Source organism: Schistocerca gregaria, chromosome 5 (assembly GCF_023897955.1).
Source record: "Schistocerca gregaria isolate iqSchGreg1 chromosome 5, iqSchGreg1.2, whole genome shotgun sequence".
NCBI classification, from domain to species: domain Eukaryota; kingdom Metazoa; phylum Arthropoda; class Insecta; order Orthoptera; family Acrididae; genus Schistocerca; species Schistocerca gregaria.
In genome coordinates, this window is record NC_064924.1 from 643,572,525 (window position 1) to 643,591,369 (window position 18,845).

The window sequence follows — 18,845 nt, forward strand, 5'->3', positions numbered from 1 at the left end:
CCACTCGGCCACTCCGGCCAGCACATTGTAGCATGTTTACAGATTAGTCATGGGTCAGCACACCACATTGTGCATGATGTGCTCCAGTTTTACAAAGTGTCTGCAAGATGAGTGCCACTGCAGCTGACTCCTGAAATGAGAGAACAACGTGTTGATACTTGTTAAGAACTTCTTTGGCGCTTTGAACGAGAAGGTGGTGGTGGTGGTCGTGGTGAGTGTTTAACGTCCCGTCGACAACGAGGTCATTAGAGATGGAGTGCAAGCTCGGGTTAGGGAAGGATTGGAAAGGAAATCGGCCTGCCCTTTCAAAGGAACCATCCCAGCATTTGCCTAAAACGATTTAGGGAAATCACGGAAAACCTAAATCAGGATGGCCGAAGACGGGATTGAACCATCGTCCTCCCGAATGCGAGTCCAGTGTGCTAACCACTGCGCCACGTCGCTCGTTGAGAAGGTGATGGCTTCCTTGCAAGAATCGTTACTGGGGACAAAAACCTGGGTTCACTTCCACCAACCGGAAACGAAGAGAGTGAGCAAGGAATGGCACCATTCCTCATCACCAAAACCAAAGAAGTTTCGAACAGAACCATCTGCACGGAAGGTTGTCCTGACTCTCTTTTGGGACGAAAAAGGTGTCATTTTGGAGCATTACATGCCTAGAGGGACCACTGTCACCAGTGCATCATTCACAGATATCATAAAAAATCATCTGCGGCCTGCAATAAAATCAAAGCGACGTGGGTTGCTGCCGGCAGGTGTCCTTTTGCAACATGACAATGCAAGGCCCCCACACTGCCTGTACAACAGTTGCAACAATCACAGACCTGCGTTTTCAGTATCTTACTCTTCCACCATACTCACCAGACCTAGCCCCAAATGATTTCCATATGTTTGGACCACTCTAAGGCGCAACGGGAGGAGAGAAGTTCCGTTCTGATTAAGAGGTACGGCACGCGGTGGATGAGTGGTTGCGCGGACTACCAAAAGAATTTTTTTCTAATTTTTTGTAAGCACTGAAGGACTTGAATTGAGTGTGGGGGAGATTATGTTGAAAAGTGATACAGCTTTGTACCACTTCCACACAATACATGATATTTAAAAAAAAATTAAGGTTTTCATTTGACTCACCCTCGTATGAACTCATTTACTCTACCTATATGAATGTGTGACTCATTTAATTTTACAAAAACAATGTCATGTGTAGTAATACAATTTGTCCACGTTACACTAGACAGTATTTTGTTCATAGTTGCACATTAAAGAAGACAAAATGCACTTAAAATACACTGTTAATTGTGTATTTATATGTTTGATATTTTCCACAACATAATTTTTGAATACAGCTAAAATTGCCTGGATTCTGTGGACATGGGCAAGTATTGGGCCAGTACTGAGAGTGTTAATGAAAAAAATAAGCATGACAAGACCACTGTAAAATAGAATTGAAACACCATATCTATCACAAAATGAGCCCAAACAACTGTTATTAAAACTGTAGAAATGAAATTACAATAAAATAACATGACATTAGGATAGCAATGCCCTCTAGTGGGACATTCAATAGTGTTGTATTGCTGGCAGTGGCCTGTAACTATATGTCGTTCTGCATTATGGTAGCTTGTGGCAGGTTTCCATGGTCACCTCGTCTCCTGTACTTGCTGCAAACATCCACTGCCCCTTCTCACCAGGTATGTCCTTATGCACTTCACTGGTTGCAAAACAACCTCAGATGGGAACTCCCGACCAATAATGTCATACAATAATTTCATTTTTGATGGAGGATCAGATCACTGAATTCCAGGATGAACCATTCTGATTGTTCAGCACATTTTTTTGGATATGGCTACTGTGTGTGTGAATTTATAGTTCTTATAATACATTTATGCCCATCCCTTATTTGCTCTACACAAAATTTTAAGATTTGTTGTGCACATTCAACAGAGCATTTACATTCAGCCAAGTGTGCTACAGAAATTGTCTTTTTGCTGTGGAGATGTGAGTGTTCTTCAAATCTTGTTGCAAAGTCTCATCCCTTCTGCCCTACATACGCATTTTTTTTTTCAGAATTACTCCACTTGATCCAGTACACTCCCAAACTTGCAATGGGTTCTTGTTATTATCAATGTTGTGGAATAGTTCTAGCAAATTTGATTTGAATTAAAAATGTCTATACATTTTTTATGTTTTTAAAACTGTGACTGGGATGTGCATACGCTTTTTTTGTTTTAAAATTTTCTATTACTTTAAAAATTTTTTTCAAGTGTTATAACTTTAATAATTTCCATTCTTGGCAATAATTTTTTAAATACTTGCTTTTCATGATCAACCATAGTAAACATACAAGTACATTGTTATCCTCCTGCTTCACCTATGTTTTTCTCGCTTCCCCTCTTATCCCCTGCTGCCTACCCTCACCCCAACCTCCCACTCCAATATCCCCATATAATAATACAGGGTAATATTCTAATTTCATGCTTTTATAATGTGACAATGTGATCCATGTTCAGTTAAATATAACATGCCTTACTCTTATCTGTTTATACGAGGTGTGACTGGAAAGCTTTAAGAATGGATCCGCAACTGCTTACTGGTATGGCAGGCAGGTTGGTATGGCAGGAGGTACACGGAGGGTGGGGAGTGAGTCATTGCCTTGTCCTTGAACGCCCTCTGAGAGGAAACTGTGTTTCCTTAATTCAGTTCATTGTGGCAGCTGGTTGAGTGTAGGTCTATTAGGGCTTGATGCCGGATCCTGTCTGTGTGAAAATGGACATAAAAACGGAGCAATGAGTTTGCGCGAAATTTTGTTTTAAAACCGGGAAATCAGCTTCAGAGACTTATGAACTATTAAAAACAGCTTTTGGACATAATTGTATGAACCAGTCAAATGTTTTTGTCTGGTTCAACAGATTTAAAAATGGCCTCATATCATTTGAAGATGAACCATGGTCCGGCTGTCCTTCCACCTCAAAAACGAATGAAAATGTTGTGAAAGTTTGCGACTTAGTGTGCTCTGATCATAGACTTACAATTAGAGAGGTGACTGATGAACTTAATTTAACTTTCTATGTTGTTCAGTCTATTTTAACTGAATATTTGAACATGCATCAAGTGTCTGCAAAATTCATTCCAAAAGTGTTGTCAAGTGACCAGAGACAATACCGACTTGAAGTGTGCCAAGAACTGATTAATCGGACTAAAAATGACCCAGATTTGATGAATAGGGTAATTACAGGTGATGAATAATGGGTATATGGATATGATCCTGGAACCGAAGTGTAGAATTCGCAGTGGAAGACTCCAGGTTCACCACGATCGAAAAAAGCACGGCAAAGTTGGTCGAAGGTGAAGACAATGGTGGTGATTTTTTTCGGTTCTACCAGTATTGTGCATCATGAATTTACCTGTGGAGGACAGTAAATTAACCAGGAATACTACAAATGTGTCCTTGAGCATTTGCACAAAAAGGTGCAGAAGAAAGGCCTGAATTGTGGAAAGACAGGGGTTGGGTGCTACACCATGACAATGCTCTGGCTCATCGTGCCTACTCCAATGTTGAATTTTTGACCAAATTCAAAATTCCTGTGCTTCCAGAACTGCCATATTCCCCTGGTTTGGCCCCTGTGGACTTTTACCTAAACTGGAATTTTCACTGAAAAGGAAGTGATTTGACTCGATTGACGACGTCCAGGCAAATATGGAGTATGTCCCTAACACACTTCAGAAAAAACATTACAAGGAATGTTTGCAAAAGTGGAAACACCACTGGAGTCAGTGTGTGCAGTCAGAAGGGGACTATTTTGATGGAAATGCATCACAGTAGCATGTAAGTACCACAATTTACAATTAGACACTCATTCTTAAAACTTTCCAATCACACCTTGTATATCGGTATAAAGCTCTTTAGTGGATTCAGTAGTCTGAAGAAGGCAACTGCTTGCTGAAACAGGTTATGTGAATATTTTTGATATATCTAAGCAATCGTGATATAATAAATTATTATACAAGCTGCCAAAGGTAATTCGAGGGCTGTGCAATACTTGGTCAGGATGCTAAACCTATTACCTGACCCCATAGTCAAAATTTTGGCACTCGGTCCATCTTTTGAAACAATAATGTAGGAGTGTGCTGCACAAACCTTTTGAACACCTTCCAGAAGGAGGCTGAAATCGACCAAATTGAATGGCTCATGGTATCTGTGAACATGAGCCAGACTGAGCATGCTTAGGACCAGTTGAACTTTGCAATGTGTCATAGCAGAAATCCTCCTTTCACATACTGAATGACATCAGGATGGACACCATTGAAAAGTGAGGCAGGCATGAGCAGCAAAATCTCAACCTCTTTGTCACATCAAGGAACACACAAGCATGTTACAACGCATGGCATTGAATGTTCCAGCAGAAGATTTTAATTTCGCTGATGTGCCCTTTTGCATAGACCACATTCATTTTTCAATTATTATTTGTTTTTTATGCCTTCAATGTACTGCCATTTAAGAGTGTTTCCGACTTTGTGCCAGGCCTCACCGACCAACATTGATACCTCTCCTCAGTGCAGCACTCTGTGAGAATGGGCTGCCATTCTACAAGAAACTTTTCAGCACCTGGTTGAACATATGCTTGCAAGAGTGGAAGCTGTCATCAAGGCTAAGGGTGGGCCAACACCATACTGGATTCTAGCAACCACGAACTTTTAAGCCATTCACAGTCAGGTGTCGGGATACTTTTGATCACATAGTGTCCTTTTATGATTCGATTTTCCTCTTCAGTCTAACTGCATACATTTGCAGATATACAGGCAGAACTTATTTTAACACTTTATTTAAGTAAATGGTTTTTTCTTGTTTCATGACATGTTGAAGCATATCGTAATAGTGCATATTGCCTTTTACACCTTTGGTCGATTCACCATGTCAGATGACACAATCTTTTAGATAATGGCCAACGGAAGAGGAGATGCAGCCATTTTGTCAATGTGTCTTATTTTTATCTTTATTTTTGATCTTTATTTTATCTACAAACTAAAAGAAATTGTTATTCTTTTAAACAAACTTTATAATGTTATATAAAGAAAATAGTAAGTACTCATTTTTCTGTTGAAAGATCTTGCATTCTATTATAGTGTATTGATCGTTTGCACTGGAAATTACAACAGAAGTAAACTAAAGAAGAAAATTTTACAATGTGGTATGCTTCTGTTCTGATAAATAATATTTATTTTGCAAAACAGGAAACTGATGTGTCTGACTATAAAATGAACCAAAATGGAATATGAACAAAAATTAAAATTTTAATTTCTGAGGTAGTGTTATCTAGAGAGTATTACAGATGCAAATTTACTGTAGTAATGAGTGACAGTTTTTGACTATAAATAGTTATAATTTTTTAATGATACTCGTAGTAGTTTACTCAGTCTGGGACTTTTCTTCCTTCTCTATCATAAAATACTAAACAAACCTACAATTTTAGGAAAACAAAAGTGGAAAAAATCAACAGTGTCAGCAACTGGTATTTATCCCAGAGGTGAATATTCCTACATTATCTTGATTTTCTGTGGTGCATACTCATTAAGTTTATTATTTTATTTTATTCACCCAGCAGAGGCCAGGTCAACTGTGAAAACAGCCATGTCATATACCAGCTCTTCTCCAATCACTGCACAGCTTTATATATTGGTATAACTGCCAATCAACTGTTCATCAGGATGAATGGCCACTGAAAAGCTGCAGCCAAGAGCAATGTAGGCCACTATATAGCACAATATGCAGCTGAACATAACTTGCTTGATTTCAGTGGCTACTTCACAATCTGGGCCATCTGAATCCTCCCCTACATCACCCTCTTTTCTGAACTGTGCATATGTGAGTTATCCTTATAACACATTCTTCATTCCCAAAATCACCCCAGCTTCAACCTAAGGTAACCTGCTGTACACACACGCTCCACCCAACAGTCTGGGTCCCCTCAGTCTTATCTCTTCCTCCCAGTCACATCCTCTCACTCTCTTTGTGTGCCACCCTCTGCAAATGCACACAGCCATCTTTCCCCTTCCCTGCTCCTCTCCTTTTCCACTCCTCATTCCCTCTTCCTAATCACCTTGCTCCACAGCCACCCAATGCTGTGCCTGATGGCAGTCTTATCATGCCTCCTCCTAGCCCCTGCATGCTATTCCAGATAATGCTCTTCTTCCCCCCGCATTGTGCCCCACTATCCCTCCCCCTTCTCCACCCCCTCCAGATCTCTGCTTCCATTCAATGTGACAACAGCATTAGAGTCGAAGGTGTCACAAATTGGAGTCATGTGTGCTTGCTTGTGTGAATGAATGTGAGTGTGTTTCCGACTAAGGCTGTGGCCAAAAGCTAAACATGTACTAATCTTTTCTTTGTACCTGTCTGTAACTCAACGTGTCATCTTTGCAGTATCAATCTGCCTTTTCCTCATATAGTTGTGATTATTGTTATTTACATTGTCACTTAATTCTACCAACCGGTATTAAATCATTATCATCATACATTAAGATAAAAAATCCAGTCAACCAACAGAACTTGACTGTATATACAAATATAAAATAATCCTTAATGATGATAAACTGTTAGTACTGTATAGAGAATCAAATGTATTATTTACCTGTGAGAATTATTTTATTAATTGATAAGCCTGAAAGTAAATATTACGTAACTTGATTTTGTAAAGGTAGAGCAGGAACACTAACAGTGACTTAAACACTAAGAACTGCTGGGGGCACAGTTTACACAGATATTGTATGTGCAAGAAATCAATCAACCAGGAGTGGTCTAAAAGAGGAACTGGTTTAATCTACAGCACCATATCCTTGCAACGTTTGATTCATTTCATTTGCTTAGAGGCTCTTCTTGATGACAAGAGTTACACAACATACTAATTACTTCATCACTAATCTAATTTAATTAATTACTTCTGTGTCCAAAAGTGATGGAATTCCACATAACGCACAATAATATTACACGTACCATCTCTCACATTTTACAATTTGACACGAATCACAGCTTACCAGGAGGCAAAACATCAGAGCAACTTTGGCGACGCGCTGCAACGGCAACTTACTGGCGGCTCGCCGAGCAGCTTCTCCAGCACGTACACTTGCCTGGTATGACAGTCTTGCCAACAGTGCTTCCGTGGCATCTGTCTCTGACATATGGCGCACCTAAAAGTGGTGAGAATTATTTAGAGTTTGAGTAAGAGTTTCAATAAATACTGTGAATATTTTGGATGGCAGAAGAGTGTGTACTCACTAAGCACTGAAATATGAACCATTGGAAATGGCTGACAGGTACAGATATAAACAACATAATTCGTAACCTCTTATAAACACAGTACCTAAGGTATCGAAGGTATTGAAAGGATTGTTCACTGGTGAAAAATGTAAAATTAGATGCAGATAGAATGGGTGACAGTACTTACACTTCAAGTAATGTTGATACACATTTAAAAAGGAGAACAAAATGTTTGACTCCCTTTATCCTCACTATCAATCTGAGGTCTGAGTGATATCCCTCTTTCCTCCCTGACAGAGGAAGATGACAGTTCTAAAACCTGTATGGTGTTTTGTGTGTGTGTGTGTGTGTGTGTGTGTGTGTGTGTGTGTATTTGTTGGTATTACTTGGAACTTCACATCCTAAGGGTAGGTGCTAGCCAGCTGTTCTGTCTCCATGTAATTTTACAATATCTAATATGAAATGTATGGGTGAAAGTGTTTTAGGGGAAATAACATAACTGGTCTTCAATTTTCAGCTGAAAAGAAACTTAATTCATGGCAAACGTGAAAGATGCCCAAAATATGTAGAAACACCAGCACACGAAACAGAAAGGATTAATAAATTTAAATACTTTGGATAAAACATACAGCAGAATGGATTTTAAAAATCTCCAAGGAATAGAAGGGTTAATAGAATGGAAAGAGTGTACAGTTTTAACTACAAATATTTGTGGCAAGAGATGAATCCTTATAGGTATAAAGCTAAAATATTACATTACAGTCACAAGACGAGAAATTTTATATGCATGTCAATTCTGTATTCCCATTTTTCTGCAAAAAGAAATCACCAACAGCCTCTATCACAGAAATAAGAAAAGAACAGTATAGAAACAACATCAAAGAATCAGAAACAACAGACAAACTGTTTCATGACTAATGTACTCAATTTAGAAGTCTACTAAGGCACGGAAAATAAAATCAGAAACAACTTCCAGGAAAGAAAGGAAAAGCAACATGAGAAGAAGATGAAGTAATGGAAAAAAAGGGAATCAACAAGAAATGTATAGGGACTGAAGCTGTCAAGTGAACCTAGTTGGCCAATACAAGGAAAATAATTACAAACATGGACAAATATCTAGCTTTCAAGATTTGAAGTGTCTTTATCAGGAAAAAGGGAAATGTAGGAAATAGGAAGAAAGTTGTGTAATATGTACTGGTTATGCATGTGGGGAGAGCAGAGAATTGTTCCAAAACCTGGTGCTGGAGGAACCAAAGGTGTAGAAATTGTTACAAAAAGTATAAAAGTTATGCACGGATTCTTTATAGAACAAACATGATTCCAGGCACTCAAACTACTATCTCATTAACAAAATATAATGCAAAAATTTCATATTTGAAATGATATCATGTGTATTACACATTTCTTGCTCAGTTATTGTGGCAGGATTCAAATATTCTAATAACATTAAATAATTTAAGGATTAATAGAAGAGACACTAAGTCACTGAAAGGCAGGCACGCACGCGCGCTCACTCACTCACTCACTCACTCACTCACTCACTCACTCACACACACACACACACACACACACACACACACACACACTTGTGCAATGACATTGTCCTGCTGATTACATCGTGCTGGAACTGTACATCGACTGGAATGAACTGTTGTATTGGTTGGAGTGAGTGAGGGCAGAAATGAGACAGCGAGTGCCAGAAAGCACTGAGGAAAGACAGCTGATGGCTGGGAAGGAGAGCAGCTGGTACAGGGGACAGGAATGAGGCACTGGTGAGCTGTTTGTCTTGGACGTGGGCAGAGAAAGGAGAATGCAGCACAGTTTGGAGGGGAAGATAAAACAGAAGAAGGGGAAACTGTGAGGAAGAGAAGGTGGATGCAGGATGTCAGAAGTTATGATCCTGGGCCAAGATGAAGGTGAGTGTGAGACACAAACTAATGGAGACTGAGGACAGGAGTAGAATGGGATCGAAGAATGTGTCACAAGGACAACTCAATTCAATGTTATTTAGGGAATTGGGGGAAAGGATCCAGATGGCATGGATTGTGAAGCAGCCATTGAAATAGAGCATGCAGTGGTCTATGGCTGCTTCTGCCACTGGGTGGTCAGTTCTGCTCTTGGTCACAGTTCAGAGATGGCCATTAATTTGAGTGGCCAGCAGGTTGATGGCCATAACAACATAAATTGCTGTGCAGAAGTTATAGCAGAGCTGGCATATGGCATGGCCGAGACCAGAGTTGGACACCCAGATTCAGAACATGCTGCCGAGGACAACATGCTCAACTTCCATGGCTGCTTCAAAGTCTGTGCCAGCTCAGGCTTCCTCCACATCAACTTTTCTGAATTACCTACATTAAAGTTGTCCTTGAAACACATCCTTCAATCCTGTAATCCTCCTGGCCTCAATCTCCACTACCTCCGGACCCTAATTCACTCCGGATCATAACTTCACTCATGTTACACCCACAACCTCTTCCCCACAGGACCCTCTTCATCTGTTTTATCTCCCCCTCCCAATCCACTGCACCACATCATTGTACACCTTGCACAGTTACCACTGACTGTGGCCAGAACAAGCTAACTTCTGCCATCTTTCTTTCCTGTTGGATTACTGTCTTGCCCATAAATTATAGCATCATATTAAACTAATTGTTTCCAAGTCAGTAAGTCAATTGTATGCTACAAAAGGAGGCATAAGAGATGGTTTTTCATGAAAACAATTTCTTCCATTTGAAAATATAAAGGACGGAACAAGCAAAATTTACATAAAAGGATACATGAAAACTTAAGCAAGAGTTTATATTACCAATTGCAATTGACTTCACCACCTACATTCTGCATGACTCAGTTGACAGCAGCAATTGCCTTGTGCACAAATTCAGGAGAATAGCACCTGTACTGATCCTGGTGAGGCTCAAATACTTGCTTCTGTGGCACTCAGAAATAATGTTTGCCAATAGTTACCCTATGGTGGAGCAAAACATCAACAGCACCACAAAAAGAGGCAACATATGATCTTACACAATTTACAGAAATATTGTGTTTATAACATTTATTTTGAAACACTGTGACGCTCAGATGCAGATCTGAAGACACATTCAAACAACGGCAGTACATGCCTGCAAGGCAGCACTTCTCTCAAATAATTAAAACGTACTCATACAATAACCCACTGTCACAGCATGAAACTTACACATCATGCCCTGTTAACCTTTCAGTAAGACGTTTATGAAACAGCTAGCACTATGAAAAAATGGATATCAGTTTCACCACCAACAACAACATACAGTTTCTCACAGTGTTTACCATCATCATCCATGTCCTTAAGTTTCTAAGCCAATATTTTCTTCTACCAATTACGTTTCCTTGAGGAATTTTCTGCATCAGTTTATATCAGAGTGTCTTTCCTTGCAGAATGGCAGAGATATTGCTGTTTTCTGCATTTTATTATGGCTAGGACTTCTTTTTCTTTCTTCATTTGGCCGAGAACACCATTGTTAGTAATTTTATTATTCATTGCACTTCAGCATTCCCCTCTGTACAGCCACACCTCAACTGTCTCAAGTCGTTTGCCCATCGTCTTGTTCTTAGTCAACATCTCGGCTGCTCAGGAAAAATGGGAAGTACGTAGCAATGTACAAAACTTAACTTTTTTTCTACTAATAGGTAATGGCTCTTCAACACATTAGTCATTTTACAAAATGCAGCTCTGGCTTTCTCAATAGCAACTAATTTTTTTGCCATTTATCCTGTTAGTTATAAATGTTAGTTCCCAGTCACTTATATTTGTCTAACTGTTCAACAAATCTTTCTTGCTGATCACCATTAATTTGTTTTATTTATGTTGATTCCTTGGCCATAAGCTTACTACCTTTATCAAGTCCTGATACAATATGTTTAAGATTATTTAAACTGTCAGCAAACATTACAGTCCTAGCTGAGAAAACTGGTGTTGTCCAGGTATTTATTGATAGCTGTGCCTGAGACTTGGAACATGTGGCATTTATTTTATACTTATGAAGCTTCTTTGTATACAATACTTGAAGAAGTATGATTGGGGACATGAATGAAGAGCTTGTCAGTCCAATCCCAGGAGCGGAAAGACTTACCTTAGGGGGAAAAAAGAATAGGTATATGCGCGCGCATGCGCCCCCCCCCCCCCCCCCCCCCCCCCACACACACACACACACACACACACACACATCCATCCATACATATACAGACACAAGCAGACATATTTAAAGGCAAAGAGTTTGTGCATAGATGTCAGTCGAGGCGGAAGTGCAGAGGCAAAGATGATGTTGAATGACAGGTGAGGTATGAGTGGCGGCAACTTGAAATTAGCGAAGATTGAGGCCTGGTGGATAACGAGAAGAGAGGATATATTGAAGGGCAAGTTCCCATCTCCGGAGTTCGGATAGGTTGGTGTTGGCCAGATAACCCGGACGGTGTAACCCTGTGCCAAGATGTGCTGGCCGTGCACCAAGGCATGTTTAGCCACAGGGTGATCCTCAGTACCAACAAACACTGTCTGCCTGTGTCCATTCATGCAAATGGACAGTTTGTTGCTGGTCATTCCCACATAGAAAGTGTCACAGTGTAGGCAGGTCAGTTGGTAAATCACGTGAGTGCTTTCACACGTGGCTCTGCCTTTGATTGTGTACACCTTCCGGGTTACAGGACTGGAGTAGGTGGTGGTGGGAGGGTGCATAGGACAGGTTTTACACCGGGGGCGGCTACAAGGGTCGGACTGAAACCATTGATTAATTCAGGCCTGTATGGAGCTAGGTGGTCTAAAATATTTCTGCTGTGTATAGGCTGTCAAGCTAGCTGCGACAGTTATCAGAAACAATGTTCTAAAGAACTTTGCAACACCATCTGTACTCCTTGCAATGAATCCATAGACATTCCAGTCTCTACTTGGTAAAAAGTCATCTCCAACTAATGTTGCACTATCTGGGTATTTCTGCACTACTGACCATAAATTTTATGTCAATGACTCTAAAACAGCCCCAGTGGAATTGAGTGGCCAGTTAAAACATCCAACAATTAACTTGATTTCACCTAGACCTGTTATATGCAACCAGATAATTTCACTGTAACATCAAAATCAACCTCAGTAGAGACAATATTTTTGTCATCTGAAATGAACACAAAATCTCCTCTGGCATCTAATCTGTCTTTTTGATATACTTTCCATGAAGAACTTAATATCTCATAGCTTCCTACTTTGGGTTTCATCCAGCTCTCAGTCCTGAGAATAATTTTAATGTGAGAAGTTTTCCAGAGGGCAGTACATTCAGGACTTTATTATGAATACTTTGACAATTCACTGATAAAATTTCAACAGACTCTAAATATGGTGTGATTTTGCTATCTGTGAGTAAAAAAAAAAAAAAAAAAAACATGTGCGCTTCACAAGTACACTGCTATCCAAGTAGCTGCCTCCTTTGTGTAGTGCAACAATGACTTATCAAGTGAAGTCTTACAATTCCCCATCCTATAATGCAGATCCAGCAATCTGCAGCCAAGACTGCCACAGAGTCGACGAGGCCTTTGGTTGAGACTCTCCATACGGCTCCAAACCAAAGGATCCCGATCAACTTTGGGAATGATGCTGCAAATTGTGAGCTTTACTTGCATCCCATGTGTGAGGGCAGTAGCCTTCACCACCTCTGCCAACTGCCTATACAAACTGAGGGTGGCCCAGAATCCAAGTGACAGGTATAGTTGGTGCTTTCATGTGCCACAAATTGCAAATGACTGCACCCTGCATCCTCAATAGTCACTGGCAAGGCCTCCTCCACATCTCGGATGAGGCCTCCCAGCAGACATACCAAGTGCACATTGGATTTTTTTTTTTCCCGGCTCTGAATGCCATCTGCCTAAGAGGCTCCATAATGAGTCTAATGTTGGATCTCCTGATAACTAGTGAACCCCTACCACCATGTGCCTGCCCATATCTTGATAAAGGAGCAGCAACCTGTTCATTCAGAGGGTAAATAGGCATGGTCAGACGGCCAGCCTCCCACTGGCCCTCTTCCTTGAGCAATGCAGATGCATTACCACCTGCCACTCATTCTTCTGTGAAAGCCGATCCACCGCATTGGGTACACTGCTAGGTGGCTCGACAGTAGATCCCGTGGACAAAACAAACAACACCTGAGGTGTCTCATGTAATGTGTCAGGTTTCCACCTCCACTTACAGCCCGAGGCAGCAGCCTGAAGACGACCAACCATAGCCGAAAGCAAACTGCGACCAGCTCTTACTGTGTCCGGAAACAGCATGCACACATCATACCCGTTCCAGTATTTCTAACTAAAGAACTGACAAAGAATAGACAGAAACCTAGATAAGCAACTTGCTAATCTCCTGACATGTCACCAATGGATGCTGATGCCTTATAAGCTGCAAAGCTGGCTGTTCCACAGAAATGAAAACTGTACTACAGACACAACACTTTACAATTGCAAAAATGTGAGAATAAATCTCGTAAACAGAGAGAAACCACGTTAGAAGTTTAAGAACTATACCACTAAGAAAACAAAGAGGAAGCTAAATATGTAATTAGGTGCTGTACGTGTGAAGCCCTCGTCTGATATGAGAGAGGACCTGATGGCCCTAATCAAATCAGGTTAAACAAATTAAATAAATACAATTTGTGAGTGGTCAGACAGACAAAACAGTTTTACATATTTATTATTAGTACAGAATATTATTGATGCAGCACATATTGCTCACTTTCTCTCCATTTAAGATGATCTCTTCTTTAACATTTAAAAGGGCTTTTTTGGAGGTATATTCAGAATTAAGATTGAATATTAGTGGTGAAAAATTCAGCCCTGTCTCATTCCTTGGCATAACTTTAATGTGTCTGATCTCTTTTGTTTCACTCTCTCAGCAGTATATTGATTCCAATATAAGTTAATTATTACCCAGAGGCACACCTTTTTTTTTTTTACACCTCTGCCATGTTGTACACTATCAAAAACCTTTTGATAACCACTACAACAGGCATAGCTATCACATTTCATGTCTCTACACCTCTGGAATATGATTTGAATGCAGAACAAAGCCTCTAAAGTACTGACAGCTTCTCTTAGTTAAGAGCAGCCGTTGAACTAATAAAAGCACAACAGTTCAGAAAAATACAATTTAGGTCAATTATTTTCAACAGTCAATGATATTCAATAGTTATATAATAGAAGGAAACATTCCACGTGGGAAATATATATATATAAAACAACGATGCTGTAACTTACCAAACAAGAAAGTGTTGGTATGTTGATAGACACAATAAAAAACACAAACACACATACAAATTTCAAGCTTTCACAACCCAAGGTTGCTTCACCAGGAAAGAGGGAAGGAGAGGGTAAGGAGTCATTCAAGTCCTGGGAGCGGAAAGACCTACCTTAGGGGGAAAAAAGGACAGGTATACACTCTCTCCCCCCCCCCCCCCCCCCCCACACACACACACACATATCCATCTGCACATATACAGACTGGTCTTTTCATAATATTGTTACATTCTACCCTGGATTTTTCAATGTTCTATTTTCAAATTTTCCTTTACAAAGAAAAAGCCAGTATAACTGCCCCAGTTTAATCCTAGTACTACTGAAAACATGAGTGAAATAGAAATTGTGTCAGTGACATTGAGAACCAGCTAAAATCATTAAAACTGAAGAAAGCTCCAGAGCCTGATTCAATCCCTAACAGATTCTATACTGAATTTGTGGTTGAGTTAGCCCCTCTTCTAATTATAATCTATCATAGATCCCTCCAACAAAAAACTGTGTCTAGCAGTTGCAAGAAAGCACAGGTCACACCCATCTACAAGTAGATCAGTAGAAGTGATCCACATAACTACTGTCCAGTATCCTTGACACTTTTTTGTTGTAGAATCTTAGAACATATTCTGAGTTCAAACACAATGAGGTACCTGTATCAGAATGACCACCTCAGTGCCAACCAGCATGGATTTCAAAAACATCAATTTGTGAAATCTAATTCACACTTAATTATCAATGAAATTCGCCAACAGAGATGTCATTTTATTTTATTTTGACAACCAGTTTCAGCATTTCACTATGCCATCTTCAGGCTCCATATGCATCTCTACAAAAATAAGCGGAACAGTCATACAGTGCCATATATCTTCCTGGATGTTGGGAATTCAAACCCGTGTCCCAAGTCATTCATCTGAAGACTTGGTTGCAATCAAGTCTTTGTCTTGAATTCATGACATCCAGGAATGACTGTACTGTTTATTTTTGAGAGACGCAAATGGGGCCTAAAGATGGCGTAGTGGAATGACGAAAATGGTAGATAAAATAAAATAATATGTCAATTACACGGCTACTGGTGAATTTCACTTATAATTGCTTGACCAGCCACGGCCCCATGTCCATGATGGATCAACAGAGAGTAACTCACTCTTTTCTCAATCATTTGACTCAGTACCAATCCTATTATCAAAAGTACAATCATATTATGGTATCAAATGAGGTTTGCGATTGGATTGAGGACTTTTTGGTAGGGAGAATGCAGTGTGTTATCTTGTATGGAGAGTTGTCATCAAGTGTAGAAGTAACTTCTGGTGTGCCCTGGGGAATTGTATTGGAACCCTTGATGTTTATTTTTTATCTTGACAGGATTTCAAAGAAGTGTAAAAATTGACAACTTTTTAAATGTTCAGAAATGTAAAATTGTGCACTTCAAAAAAGGAAAATGTCTAGTATCCTGGCCATTATATCAATGAGTCACAGTTGGAATTGGACAGCTCATACAAATACCTGGGTGTAACACTTTGCAGGAATATGAAATGAAATGATCCCATTGACTCAGTCATGAGAAAAGCAGGTGGTGGACTTTGATTTATTGGTAAAATACTTTGGAAGTACAATCTGTCTACAAAGGACATTGCTTACAAATCACTCGTGTCACACATTCTAGAATATTGCTCAAGCGAGCAGGATCTGTACCAAATACAACTAACAGGGGATATTGAACATTTATACAGAAACAGGCAGTATAAATGGTCACAGGTTTGTTTAACCCATGGGAGAGTGTTACAGAGCTGTTGAAGAAACTGAACTGGCAGACTCTTGAAGCCAGGCATAAACTATCCTGAGAAAGTCAAGTGGCTTTAATAGGTGACTCTACGAATCTACTATAACCCCATATGTGTTGCTCACAAAGGGATTGTGAACAACATGATTAGAATAATTATAGCAGGCACAGAGGCATTCAATCAATCATTCTTCCTATGCTCCACACGTGAATGGAATGGGAAGAAACCATAATATCTGATACAAATGGGACATACTCTCTCCCACGCACTTCATGGTGGTTTGCAGAGTGTAGATGTACATAGGAAGCAATGGTTCCACATTAATGAAGTTTTAGTAACATAGTATACGGGTTCTACACTATATTGAAATAAAAAATAATTGATTAGTATTGATTCAATCGGTTCAAAATTTCCCATGCAAACTGCACATGTGACAGTTCACTGAGTGAGTGTATACAGTGTGTTCTGTAGGAAATATTACAAGATGAGGATATTTGATGACTGCACTTTGCATAAGTGTGTATGCTACGAGATTTTTACATTAATGACAATGATGTAGCCACACGTTACTAGAGGCACATTGAGAATGGGCAATGAATGAAACTCTTAGTGTGGGCGGAAAAAAAATTGTTTGCAGTCTGGTGGAAAAATGTCGTCCTCCAAATTGATTAATATTTTAGACATTCCTTTCATGTTTCCATTCTATAAAATTGACTATATTTTCTTTTTTTGATCAACCTATATTTTGCTGAACAGATATTTCCCACATTATCTTGTTACTCCTGAAACATCTAAGTAATGGATCATAATGGCAATCCATGAAGCCTACTCTTCACAGCCAATGGGTGGATTCATTCCATCACATATTTTAACAACATATGCTAGGACACAGTGGAGATTTTTTGAGGTAGTCTCTATTAGAGTAATTACAAGCAAAATAATCTAAATGACAATGAGTGACGATATCATCAGAATGCGACTGACAAAAATAGTAGAAACCAACACACAAATATTAGGAGAACTGTGTGTTGGTTTCTTCAAGCCAGATGTATGAAAACTGATGAAATGGCAGAAGCACTAGACATCTCTCTTTCTTTACTTGTAAGCAGATGGCAAAAGTAAGTAAATATTTTAATAAATATCTTATCATAAACTTTATAAGCACAGTGTCGTCCTACAAAAAATATGGCTGTTTCATTTATCAAATGTTCTAACAGTTACTAGTGCAGAAGATGGGATGTAAAACAAAATTCTGAAGAACTCACCTCTGCAAGTTTACTAAAACGCACTGACTTCACAGATGAATCATCACTTTCCGTTCCTGAACTTCTGTCACTTGGGTCTGGTAATTTGATGGGGACATAAGTTGGATCACTCTGTCAAAGAAAAAAAAACACACATGTAATAAATGCTTACTGTTTCTAACTACTGAATAATAACACAAAAATCTTACACAATGTAGAGGAGATTTCTGTATCAGGTGTATGCTCATTGGTAAAAAACTGAGGGAGCTACACAACACGGAGAACCACCACTCTGCAAACCTACAGACACAAACTACACATCCCAGTAATAAGGGAGGGGGGGGGGGGGGACCTGTTAGAGTAGTGGAATAGCAACAGTCATCAATGACCATAGCATTTTGAGCCACACACATTTGTTTATTTAGCACTCATATTTGTAGTTAAACTGTAAATATCTTTTATTTCAAACAAATTACTGCCGAACGATTCTATTACCGCCAACAAACATTTCATTTAAGGGCCACAAAACATAAGATACAAGAAATTAGGGTTTGTGTGGAGGCTTTTAGACAGTCTTTTTACCCTCATTCTACATGCGAGTGGACTGGGAAACAAAATGATTGGAAGCGGTGTGTAGCAAGCTCTGGCATGCTCCATATGTTGTCTTGCAGAATAGATATGGAGATGTAGATTGTGCAAGGAACTAGCACTGGATACCTCTGTAATCCGTGAAATTGATGTTTTATGTTTGAAAGGTAGTATATGCTTGTGCTGTAAGTAGTTATTCCTTTTTAATTGATGATAATATTTATCAGTTGATGATTAATACATCACAATGTGACTATAAAACTTGAATGCCACAATAATCACATTGTGTGAACTACAGTGCACCTGGGAACATTTTGATTTGCTGGGGAACATTGGAGACTCATTAACAGGGCACACAACAAAAGTCAGGTATGCAGATCTTATCAGTAATAGTAACTGCCAAATAATTTAATTTCTGATTCCTTTGCAAAATACAGTTTGTGACCATTATGTGATATCAAGTGGCAAATCAACAACCTAAACCACAATTCTGCTAAAAATTACAGCGATTCTCAGAAAATGAATGCATGGGTGACAAATTCATTATGTGGACAACATTCTAATAGATTTTAGCAAAAAAAAGTCAATCAGAATACCTATTTCCAAAGTGTGGAGATTTTAAGCTCAGTTTACAAGACCAAACAAATTGAATTTGATTCCAAAATGTCTTGCAGTTACAAATAA

General features: G+C 39.3%; 1 protein-coding gene across 2 annotated transcripts in view; it reads right to left on the reverse strand.

Moving 5' to 3' along the window:
* LOC126272249 (solute carrier family 35 member F5) overlaps positions 1-18,845 on the reverse strand; it is a 142,927-nt gene that overhangs the window by 50,479 nt on the left and 73,603 nt on the right. For both annotated transcript variants that reach the window (XM_049974961.1, XM_049974962.1), the window contains 2 exons: positions 17,595-17,705; positions 7,030-7,182 (listed from right to left, as the gene is read on the reverse strand). In XM_049974961.1, coding sequence (XP_049830918.1) covers positions 7,030-7,182; positions 17,595-17,705 — 264 coding nt within the window. The remainder of the gene's footprint in view (positions 1-7,029; positions 7,183-17,594; positions 17,706-18,845) is intronic.